Raw genomic sequence first — 12,797 nt, 5'->3', positions numbered from 1 at the left:
AACATCTGGAAATTTTTCTTTGAGCTATAGTCAGAGGTTTTTTGCAATGAAGATTTAACATTTCAATATCTTTTCAGGCTGTGAGAAGACAAAAGATTCTTGAACAAAGTATCCACTCTGCCCAGGAGATTGACAAAACCCTTCAGTTAATCCAAGAGTCCCTGACTTTCTTTGATCGACAGTTAGCAGGTTACATTGCAGACAGAATTGATGCAGCACAAGTACCTCAAGAGGCACAGGTAAGATTTATGGATTTAAGTCTTAAGTAGCTTTGTCATTAAAGAGGGCACTAAAACTCTCTAATTGTTTGGCTTTTACCAACTGGAAGTGGCTTCTAGAATTTTCAGTGATCTGAATTAGGAAGTTCCGTTTGCAATCCATATGTTCCTGATTACTGCCTTTTATACAACAGCAGACGTACGCAAAGTAATATGAATGTTCTAAAGGTCATATTTATTTTACAGTAAAACCATGTTTTATATTCATTTTATCTTTCCTTAAATTGAAATAAAAATTATTTATGCATAATATTAGAACTCATTAAATGTTGGTGAAGGTTGTACTATAACATTAAGGCAGCAAAATGGATTTTGTTAAGTCCCCACAGTGCTATTTTATCATGCCATCATCTGTTCATCAACTTTACTGCTTTTAGTTGACTTCCTAGTAAAGCTGATTAATATCACAAATATTCTGTTAATTACTTGGATTGATATACTCATACTCATAATCTAATATGAAAGGAATTGTATAAATATCCTTGTATTTTTCCTTCTTAATATTGTATGCAACAAATTATGTTTTAACTGAACTGAATGTGATTTTCTGTTTATTTAATGATACACTTTCTTTGCAAATGGCAATTCAAATGTGAATGTTTTCTGCCATTTGAATATGTATGTATCTTCACAGTCATACTTCAAAAAAGGCAAAAGCAACACATTGCTTCTAAGAAATACGTTGGTGATAATTTTAGTACTGTTCTAAAGTTTTCTAAACTGTAAACTTTGTGCTTTTGGACCTAACCTAATCTGCTTTTTAAAAAAGCCCTAAGGATGATAAACTTGATGTTTTAGCTTCATGTTTAACATCACATCCACCTGGTGGTAATGCTATGAAATGCAGTCATCCTAAGAATTTTTTAAATTTTAAAAAATAAGGGTTCCATTTTTGTTAACAAAAATAATTAAATAAAAAAGAAAGCCAGTGTTACTGCTGCATCAATCTTAAGATAATGCAATTGCTAATCTTTTGAAAACATAATATCAAATGTAGTGAGGGGGGAAGCATCCTGGTCCCAGGGCTGGATGTAGATTGGCAAGAGACCAGCCCAAAGACAAAAGCTTTAACTTTGTTCTACTTTATTGAGCTAAATACCAAGATAGCCAGTTGCTCAAAGCATAAGTCAAAACAGTGCACACCTATTGATCAATAATCAAGAAATCTCTTGGATGCCTAAATGGGAGAGAACCAAGACAGCGACTTTACTTTAGAAATTATTTCTTAAATCTTGAAAATCATAATGCTGGAATTTTTGATCATATAACATTCTAGCATGCAGCATACAGAATTAATCAAATACCTAAATAGAGTGCTCTGTAATTCTTTACAGGATGCATCCTGGTTGCTCTGTCAATACCCATAAGGAACAGAACAACCAGGAACAAAAGCAAACACTGGCATTACATACTGGACAATTCACATACAGCTGTCAATCAGAATGTATTATCTGTGAGGGCCTGATGCATTTCCAAAGTGTTTGTCATGGAGAGTACAAATAACAATATGCAAGACCCTTTCCACTAACAGCATCATAGACTATAGACAACTGCAAAAAATTAATAATAACTGACAAAAGAAGGGGGGAGAAGCAGCTTCATAATTTTCTTTTGAGCTAAGTCAAAATATGCTTTTTAAGTGTTTGGGCATCCAACTTTATTATTTCAGGTATGAAATCAATCCTACCTTTACAGTGTACTTTTAGAAAATGCATTATGACTGAATGCTTATTTATTTAAAATGTAAGCTAAGTAAAGTCTTCAGGCAGATTCCCCTCCCTCATTTGGTAGTAATAGTTTTTAATACTGTTTCTGATGGAAAAGAAAGATGGCCAGAATGTCCTGGTATAGCTGTTCTCTGTGGTAATTGCTCAGTTGTTCTGCTGCTGGCAAATATTAATTTTCAAACCATCTCCACATAAATTAGTTTGCTTTGGTTTAAATTTGTACTTATATATTTTTAATATGACTTGTTTTACATGGCTTTTCATTGGATGCTGTTTCACAGCCCAGATACTTACTATGAAACTGATTTATTATGAAGTGTCAAAAGTGAACATTTTCATTGTAGTAATTCACAGTAACCCCAGGAATTTGATCACCACTAAATTCACCATCTAAACAGCTTACAATAAAAAACCCAAGATTTTCTGTCATTTTGTTCTTTCATTATTTCTGTCTTACCTCTTTCTGGTTCACAGATTTCACTTTTATAAGCAGCCAGTGTTTTTCTAATATACTGTGATCTTTAAGGAAAGGGAGAGAGGGTTTCTTGGGTCTTGATTGAATGTCAGAGAGCTGTAGCCACTAGGATTAAATATCAGTGTAAGGTACTCCAGTCCCCTGCCTACCCTGCTGTAACAAATTTCCCCTTGCACTCTGTGCTTCTTGCTTGCCCGCTGCTCTCTAAACCTCATCCATTCTCCAAATCTACCTCATGGTTCTCCTGCCTGCCTGCCTACCTGTCCAGATGCCTTGCCTGCTTTGTGCCACCAAAGGCCCTTGCCTTGTTAGTCTGCCTCTTCCTCTTGCTACTGTCCTTCAAGTTAAGTAGTTTTACTGTCAGATTCCATTACTGAATTCTGCTGTCTGTGTTACAGTTTGCTTGGGTTCTTTCCTATAATTTCCTGCTGTAAGTTTTAATAGTAAACAAAGGTTCCTTTCATATTTTTGAAAAGAAGGGCCTTTTATTTTATCTGTCTGAAATCTGGGAATGAGTATGGATGAGGTTTGTTAAATTTGGATGGAAAATCATAAAGGTACAGATCTAAGAGGAATGGGGTTTTCCACTGAACCAATAGGAAATAATAATAAAATAGAATTATAAAACAACAAAAAATAAACAAAAGTATATGAAACAACCCAATAACAAAACAGTCCCTTTTAGAATTATAAATACAATTCTAGTTTGAATTAATAACAAAATAAAAGAAATAAACCAGCTCCCATACACAAGTCTACCAATAATTCTCAAATTTTTATTTGTCATGTTTAGTAATTTTTCATGTGATATATATATGCTTTGAATAAGAGATGCATTTTTTCTGCTTTTTTTCTAATAAGAAAAGGAGTCCTGTAGTATATGCTTACAATGTAATTTACATTTTCACATCCTCAAAGTATGTTGTTACTGGAACAAAGTTATACCTTGGTCTGCTGTTCAAATAGTCTTTGTTAACTAATATGAAGAGTAAAGCAAAGTGCAACACAACAGCATCACAGTGATTGTTGCTTCTAGATACCGGATATAAAATATTTTTTGTAGATTTGTTTATGAAAATAATTGATTTCAAACACATTTGCATTTTTTTTCCTACAGAAAATTCAATCAGAGTTGACAAGCCATGAGATTAGCCTGGATGAAATGAAAAAACGGAACCAGGGTAAAGATGCTACCAAAAAAATATTTACCCAAATTGATACTGCACAGGTTTGTAAATTCAACTAATACTTGTTAACAAGTAAAACAACTATTCTTCTTCACCTCAAAGTCCTCCTCCAAACTGGTTCAGTAAGAAGGTTCTTTAAACTTATTTGTGGTTCCAGCACCAAGGGGAGGGGTCCAAGGCAGACACCCCGGGCAAAACTCCTTCCTACCAACGCATTCTAGTTTGAATTATGGTTTCAGTTGAAATAACACATGAGCACACCATTTTCAGAAAAAGTGGAATAAATTTGGCCACAACTTTATTGGTTACAGCTATAGTAAGCCTTGGCACAGCATGATCCCACTCAGCAACTGACCTGCTTGCCACATGATGATCTGCTTGCGATGGCAGGTTTGGGATTCCATGAGGATGGAAGCCCAGGGGAGGTCTCCCCTGCCATCTGAGCATGAGGGTAATTCCCTGGACATGCCCCCAGGCTGGGCACATCAGTCACCCCTCATGCCAAGATCCTTTAAGGGGATCCCCACACTCTGGAGTGGGCACACAGGCTGAGAATGGATCCGGCCCCATGCTGATACCACCAAGTTGCGACAAGAAAATAAAGAAGACAACCCATATGCAGTCCCTGAAAAAATGCTTAAATAAAGGGCTGGGAGAGTGGGCCAAGCTATCCAACAGCCAAAGAGGGCAGACAGCAGCAGCGCTGTGCCCCAAGTAGCTGCTGACTGCCCCTGCCCTCTGACCCACCCCAAGACGGCCAGCATCAAGCTGGGGTGGGCCCCTGCTTCCCGTGCTTGGTCCTGGTCCACACCCTCCACCCAGCAAAAGGCTGCCCTTGCTCTTACCCCTCCCCATGTTACTGCAAATGGGCCCCTGTTGAATCTGGTTCCCTGCTTTTCTTGAGCAACAGCCACCTTTCCCATGTCACATAGTAAACTGTTTTTGTAATTGAAGGAAACTTTAAAAAGCAGTTTTTTCCTATGACTTGGGAGTGAGTTGTTCCAAAAAGTAAGATCTAGTTTCCCTGCATCCAGTAACAAATCTAGTCAAGTCTATATGGGTTCAGTTTGGTTTCTCTGATAGATGTCAACAGGATTATAGGAACTGTGAAGGCCATGTCATGCAAACTGGGTATCTGCCCAATCACCATCCTGACTTTTGAAATCCTATCATAATTTTGTTTTCTCTTGTTCTGGTTATTAACAGCTCTTCATCTGAGTGTGGTTTTTACAGTGTCCTTGAAATAAGCTTGTTATAGGCTCCTCTGGGATGGTGGGGTGACCAGAGATAGAGAGTCTAACTTCCCCCACCTCCCTGGAGCCCATTTGCCTATTACTTGCCACTGAACCAATAACAGAGGTAGATCCTGGGCTGTGTCCTGGTTTGACACAGTTGCCCTAGGACCTTGGGGGACAGAGGGGTATTCTGGTGGAGAAACTCCAACTGCAGGGTAAGTTCTGGTGGAGGAGCTCCAGCTGGAGATTTCTCAGGGGCTTCCTCTGGAACAGATGGGTCAGGGCATCTGCAATGCAGGGTCTCCTGGAGTTCCCTGCTCTCCCTCAGGCCTTTTTTCTGGCTTCTCAGGCTCATCTTCTGAGGCTTCTGAGTTGGAATCCAGAGCTAGCTCAGTAGGGGACTGCCCATAGTTTTAGTTCTTGGTGTCATCAAGATGTGGATAACACCCAGCTATGACCATCTTTTAAATCTCCAGATGCTGTTGTTCTCAGTTCTATGGAAGTGTAGGATCCACCTCATTATGTTTTAGGGCATTAAGCTATTTTAGATCTTTTTCTGTGGGAGAAAGGAAGTTCATGCAACTGGCTAGTTTTCATGCAAGTAATGAACCCATTTATAATATACTTGCAGGGTATTTACTGTAAGGAAATTCATTCATGACCAGGACCACATTACTACCTATTTGACAGTCTACATGAAATAGCTTACTGCTGGCAATTAAATTTGCATAAAAGCTCCTATCAATCTGAAGAAAACCATAGATACTGCATTGTAAAATGGCTTGCCATCAGCCAATTTGATTTCCAGGTTGACCTTTTTGTATTGACCTTTGGGCCTAATTACTTGTGTTTAAAAGGTCAGGTTAAAGATCCTGTGCCGATACCTTGGTCCTGTTTATTGGCCTTGTGCATATTCTCAAAAAGGTAGTAAAGGACACATTCCAGATCTTCCTAAGTTTATAGAAACGTTATTGTTCTATGTACTCTTTTAAAGGTTTTAGAAAACTATGCTGGCATTGCATTTATTAGTAAATATAGTGATGCAGAAGTTGGTTCACTGTGCATACTTTGAATACAATTGTGTCATATTGTCTTTTCAGAAAAAACTACAAGATGTTTCCATAAAGTTTCGCTTGTTCCAAAAGCCAGCCAATTTTGAGCAGCGCTTACAGGAATGTAAACGAATTTTAGATGAGGTAAAATTGCAAGTGCCAAAATTGGAACTGAGAAGTGTTGAGCAGGAAGCAGTGCAGTCACAGCTGGATTACTGTATGGTCAGTATTTGCAGTATGATACATTACATATAATATGACCTCTCAAACTGGTCTGTTTTCTGCTTGAATGCATTCTCTTTTTCCGCTTTCCCTAGAAATTGTATAAGACACTTAGTGAAGTGAAATCTGAAGTGGAAACAGTGATAAAAACTGGCCGTCAAATTGTTCAGAAACAACAAACTGAGAATCCAAAGGAACTGGATGAAAGACTTACAACTTTGAAATTGCAGTACAATGATCTGGGTGCCAAGGTATGTTACTCCAGTTTCAATGCAAAATTAATTGTTTTGTCTATTTTACAAACTGAAAGATGATTCTTATCTTAAAGTAGTCTGTTTATGTCTCCTATCTTTAAGGGAAAGAATTAGAGATGGCTTTTTTATTTGGGTATCAGGGAGCTGAAAAATATTGGTATATCTGGTTTCCTTGGTACCACTGGTTTGATATTTGGATCTGTGTATTTTGGGGGGTTATGTCATTTTTTGCATCCATTATTCCTTATTGAGAATATTCCAGAAGAAAGAAAAAGCACACAGGTTCCTAATACTCCCAGTTAATCCCAAATATTTCTGAGATTTTTTTCTATATATATATATATATATATATATATATATATATATATATATATATATATATATATATATATATATATCGAAAAAAATCTCAGAAATATTTGGTGAAAAGTGAAAAGTAAAGATTCACCCAACTGAAGGCAGATTTCCAAAGAACAGCAAGGAGAGATAAGGAGGCCTTCCTGAGGGAACAATGCAAAGCAATAGAGGAAAATAATAGAATGGGAAGGACAAGAGATCTCTTCAAGAAAATTGGAGAAATCAAGAGAACATTTTATGCAAAGATGGTCATGATAAAGGACAAAAACGGTTTTTAGTCAGCAATGAAACAGGTTTGTACTTGCTTATTAAAAGATACTGGCTTGCTCCTTATCACAACCCAACAAGAGGAAGATATTGAGACTTTTGATGAAGTTGTAACACAAAAGGGGGGCGTGGCGTCGACGCGAATGGCGGCAGACGCGTGAGGCTTCGGCTCCTGACCCAATCTCCCCGCCCTTCCTCACTGACACAGGTTACCACATTGTGATTTGCCTCAGATTATGGGAAAATCGTCCCACAAGAAAAGTAAGCCCGTTTCTGCCAGCGCTCGGCTCCTTGAATCCTTTTTTGAATCAAGCGCCCGATTAAACTGCTCCCTGACAGGATCGGTTGACTCACCCAAAATGGCAGACGAAGCTGTCAGCCAACCTCCCTCCTCAGATCTTCTCACTACTAAAGAGTTTCGCAGCACCCTGAGCTCTTTTCAATCGGACATGCTTGATAATATAACCACCATCCTTAAGCCGATCACAGAACAACTTAGCGCTATGCAGCTCACCCTACAAGAAGCCACAGCTACTGCTAATTCGGCCTTGGAAACAGGCCTCGCTAACCAAGATGACATCCGCCATCTTCAAGCTCACGAACGCTGGGTCACTGACAAAATCCTGACCTTGGATAACAAAGCACGGGAGCGGCACATCAAACTGCGAGGCTTTGATGAGCATGAGGAAGGATCTTCGGACCTGGCCGGTTTCTTAGCGTCCTGGCTATCAACTGCTCTCCATTTGGAAGACGGCATTGCCCCACACATCATACGTGCTTATCGGTTGGGCTCAGCCTTCTCTCCCCGTTCCCGTGGCTCCCGTGATGTCATTATAGAATTAGCTGATCTCCGTGTCAAAAAGAAGATCTTAGATACTGCCAGAAATCTAAGCGGTCTAGCATTTAAGGACAAGCGGATACTAGCCTTTCCAGACCTCTCTGCAGAAACTCTGCAGAATAGGCACCAGCTTGAACCAATAGCCCAAAAACTGGCTGCAGCAAACATTCGCTACAAGTGGTCGTCGCCATCTGGCAGACTCATTGTCCATCACCAAGGGAAAACCTGGACTATCGAAGACCCCGACGCTGGCTTGTATCTACTGCAAACACTTAACCTAGATGTCCCGATGGAGCTGGATCGCAAGTCACAGAAGCGCAAATGGACCTTTGCATCGCCACCTAAGGATCGCAAAATCTCGGCCCGCACTCCTGAGCTAGCTCGTGATCCAGACCCTATGCAAGTTCTGCAACCAGCGACTTCTTCATAAACCTGTGTCATTCCATCGCCCTTTCTTGAAGAAAGGCATTCTATGCTTCACATTATCGGAGGGAGGGTGGGGGAGAGAGGGCAACATGGGGCCGCACTCTCCAGCTCCCAACAATGGTGGGGATATGTAGTGGTTGGGTACGAGGTCCCCTGTCCCGGGTAGTTCCCTGGGACCCACAGGTTTTCCCTGTTTGTTTGTTTCTAGTTGTACTGTTTAATCTGTTTGGGAATGGGTCTGTTCCCCCACGCTCACCTTTACGAATTGCCCATTATTGTTATTTGTTTGTGAGGGAAACAGTAAAGGGGGGAGGGGGGAAGCAGATTACATTCGCTGGCACTATCTTTTTTCTGTTGCTAGGCACTCTGGTTACTGTTGGATTTGCTGTTCGGGTATGCCATCTGCTGGACAACAAGTGAAATTGCAAGATTTTTTACTGACATGTGTTATATTCTACTTTTTTTCCTCTAGTTTTCTATGGTTAGGCATGACTTTATCGCTATTGGACTGTTTTAGAGATAATTTACCCTTGTTTCTTCGCCTTACAGGCTTGTCTTTTGGGATATGGGACCCTCCGCTTTCAGGCCTGTTACCCTTCTGTTGGTCTGGTCTGATAAATTGGCATAAGACTTCACAACAATTGGGCCCGGCCTCTGTATCTCCATACCTCCTAGTGCTCCATCATACTGTTGCTATGAACGTACTCCTCTTTATCGCATTACATGTATTCCTATGCTCACAGCCCTGCCGAGTTAGTGCAAGGCTTTGCACTATACTCTTTCATTATAGCCTCCGCTTTTTGCCTCCACACTACTTTTTTCTTGTTTTTTGCCCCCAAGGGAGGGCTTTCCACACTATCTGTCCACATAGACTCCAATGGCTCCAGACCTGAAAATTCTCTCGTTAAACTGCCGGGGGCTCAATAGCAAAATTAAATCCAGACGTATTCTTTCAAGTCTAAGAAGGGGGGCTTTAGATATCGTCTTTTTGCAAGAGACCCACTTGAGAAATGATACTAACCTCATGTTCCACTCCCCTTACTTTCCCATAACCTTCACTGCCTCAGGCTCATCTCATGCTTGGGGAGTTGCTATTTTACTTTCACGCTCTCTCCAATTCTCTTGTCAGGCTTCGGAAGGAGATGACCGTGGTAGATATCTATTTGTTAAGGGCAGACTCAATGAGGAACTTATAACCCTAGCCGCCATATATGCACCCAATTCGGGGCAATTAGACTTCACTCGCGAGGTGATGTCTAAATTAAAAGTCTTTAAAGAAGGCCCTTTAATCATCGGTGCTGATCTTAACTTCCTAATGGACACCCAACTGGATAAAAAATCAAACCGCACATCTCTTCACCCCCCTCTTAATCGGCCTTCTTCACCCACGGGCCTGCAAAAAATCATGCTAGACATGGGGCTTACAGATGCCTGGAGATTCCTCCACCAAAATGAGCGGGATTTTACGTACTTTTCATCACAACACCAAACCCACACGCGCATTGATTTCATCTTTCTTTCTAACTCTCTTTGTAATGCCCTTATAGATGCGTCTATTGAACCAAAACTTTGGTCTGATCATGCCCCAGTTCTTTGTTCCCTAAAGCCAATGGAGCAATATGACCGTAGCTTCTCCTGGAGACTAGATAATCACCTTCTGTTGGATAAAGAATTCTCTGGTCAAATTGAATGCGAAATTAAAGAATTTTTTAGACATAATCTTTCTGATGATCTCCCTCTTCAAACGATCTGGGACGCGTTTAAAGCTGTCTTGCGAGGCAAGATCATTGCATTAACTGCTGCGCGAAAGAAAAAAAGACAGTGTCTTATTAACACTCTGACTGCCACAATTAGAGACCTTGAGCTTCAGCATAAGCAGACGTGTAACAAAAAAATCTACCTTCATCTACAAGAAGAAAGGAAACGGCTAGAAGCTTTGGAAACGCAGGGTATCAAACGCAATTTATTATTCACTAAACAGGCTTATTGCTTCAGAGGCCCTAAATTCCAAAGGCTCTTGGCATGGAAAGCCAAGCATCAAGCCGCTAATTTAAATGTAAAGGGTCTTAGAGACCGCAACGGTACTTTATGCACTTCCTCAAAATCCATTTTGAAAGTCTTTAAGCAATTTTACTCCTCCCTATATCAATCCAAAAACCCATCCTCAGAATCGATCTCTACCTTCTTTCAGTCTATCAACTCTCTCCCCACGATACTAGAACCTCATAGAAGCTATCTAGACCATCCCATAGATGAACTGGAACTTGCTGAAGCCATTAAATCCTTGCGTACAAATAAATCCCCGGGCCTTGATGGTTTCACCTCTGAATTTTACAAAGCCCATGGCCCCTCACTTTCCCCATATTTATTGTCCCTCTTTAACCATATCCTGGATACTGGCTCTACTCCACAGTCGTGGAACCTTGCCAAGATTATTGTTTTGCACAAGAAGGGAAGGAATGAATTAGACCCTACATCCTACCGACCGATATCCCTCCTGAATACTGACTACAAGCTTTTTGCTAGTAACTTAACTAAACGGATAAATAGCTTTATAGTAAGTTATATCGCTCCAGATCAGTCAGGCTTCATTCCTAATCGTGACCTAACCGACGTCACCCAAAAAACGCTGAATTTAATTCACCACTGCAAATCTAAGGCCATCCGTGATGCCTGCATCTTATCTATAGACATAGAGAAGGCCTTCGACTCGGTCGAGCCTCTGTATCTCCACTCCCTACTTGAGAGAATGAATTTTGGTCCCAAATTTCGTAATCTTATAGACTCCTTCTATCTCTCCCCTTCAGCCCTGCTACGGATTAATAATCTTAACTCTGACATCTTTACATTGTCCAGAGGTACTCGCCAAGGGTGCCCTCTTTCACCTCTCCTATTCGCTCTTGCAATTGAGCCCCTTGCTATTAAAATTAGGGATGACTCTCGAATTTATGGCGTCCCGGTAATGTCTAAAGCTTTTAAGCTAAGCCTCTTCGCAGACGATATAACTCTATACCTTACCAGTCCTTCCTCATCGCTCCCTGCAATCCACTCTCACTTGTCTGATTTTGCTGCAGCTTCTGGCCTCACTATAAATTTTGATAAATCCCTTCTACATCCCATCTCTTTATCCTCTGCTTCTATCGCCTTTATCAGAAAACACTATAGATACAAATGGGTCACAAAATCTTGGAAGCATCTCGGAGTTCACATCCCTCTAAATTTTGATACTCTTTCTTCCATCAACCAGACTGAAATCTCTGACTCTATCAACTCCCTTCTAACCCTCTCTGACAAAAAATTTTTCACTTTATTGGAACGCATTTATCTAGTAAAATCTTTGATCTTACCTAAGATAGTGTTTTATTTACGCGCTGTCCCTTTATGTATCCCGGCCCCTTTGCTACATAAATGGCAGGCTCAAGTGAACGGATTTGTATGGCAACACCGGAAACCAAGGCTCAACTTTGCGTCTTGCAGGCGATCTACGTCGATGGGAGGCTTAGCGGTCCCTGACATCTCCAGATATCACGATGCTATCATCCTCTCTACCTTGATAAAATATTACAGGCCTTCCTATGTGGCGGACTGGAAGCTGATTGAAAATTCTTATCTCAAGACCTCTTCTTTTCAGGAGGAGCTCTGGGGTGTCTCTAGACGAGTTAAATCTTCTCTTTCCTCGAATCCCTTTCTAGCTTCTCTCCTACAAGTTTGGCGCAAACACTGCAATCTGCTAGCCCCTCCAACTTCCCCCTTAGCCACATTTGTCAGCCAACCCTGGTTTACTCCAGGTTTGTATAAAAACTCTTTCTCAAAATGGAGACAATTGCGGTTGACTCGCTTTGTTGATGTCCTCTCCAAGGGGATACTGAAAGATAAAGTGACCTTAGAGGCAAACTCTGAAATTTGACTTCCTTGGTTTGAATACATGCAACTCAGACATTTATTAGATACTCATCTCTTTAGCCCTCCCTTGCGGATTCATCTTGGTGATTTTGAAAAAATTTTGTTTAATGACTCAGCCCCTATTAAAGGTTTGATATCGAAAATTTACAAACTGCTACTTCACTCCATTGACACAAAACCACACTCCTATCAAGGGGCCTGGCACCGAGATCTGGGTACCGAGCTAACCAAAGAGCAGTGGCAGGCTATTTGGAGTTCTTCCATATATAAAACGAAGGCAATGAACGTGCAACTTCAAGCCATTAAAGTTCTCACGCGCTGGTATAAGACCCCGGTGCAATTATCACACTCCTTCTCTACTTCGCCCCTCTGTTTTAAGAACTGCGGCCAGAGAGGCACATTCTTTCACTCCTGGTGGCTCTGCCCCGTTATACAAAGCTTTTGGAGGCTAATTTACCAAGAAGTACATGCCCTCACCTCATACTCCCCACCTTTCACGCCGGAGTACGCTCTCCTGAACCTTGTAGGCACCTCACGCATTCCTGAGCACGCGGAGGAACTAATTTCACATATGTT

At 40.8% G+C, this 12,797-nt stretch overlaps 1 protein-coding gene across 3 annotated transcripts in view; it reads left to right on the top strand.

Annotated features, from left to right (window-relative positions):
• DMD (dystrophin) overlaps positions 1 to 12,797 on the top strand; it is a 1,885,017-nt gene that overhangs the window by 808,695 nt on the left and 1,063,525 nt on the right. For all 3 annotated transcript variants that reach the window (XM_060234097.1, XM_060234096.1, XM_060234099.1), the window contains 4 exons: positions 78 to 239; positions 3,598 to 3,708; positions 6,003 to 6,176; positions 6,272 to 6,427. In XM_060234097.1, the coding sequence (XP_060090080.1) occupies positions 78 to 239; positions 3,598 to 3,708; positions 6,003 to 6,176; positions 6,272 to 6,427 (603 nt within the window). The remainder of the gene's footprint in view (positions 1 to 77; positions 240 to 3,597; positions 3,709 to 6,002; positions 6,177 to 6,271; positions 6,428 to 12,797) is intronic.

The sequence above is a fragment of the Heteronotia binoei genome, chromosome 3 (assembly GCF_032191835.1).
Source record: "Heteronotia binoei isolate CCM8104 ecotype False Entrance Well chromosome 3, APGP_CSIRO_Hbin_v1, whole genome shotgun sequence".
Classification (NCBI taxonomy): domain Eukaryota; kingdom Metazoa; phylum Chordata; class Lepidosauria; order Squamata; family Gekkonidae; genus Heteronotia; species Heteronotia binoei.
The sequence above is the reverse complement of the archived record's forward strand: the minus strand, read 5'-3'. Positions and strand labels throughout refer to the sequence as shown.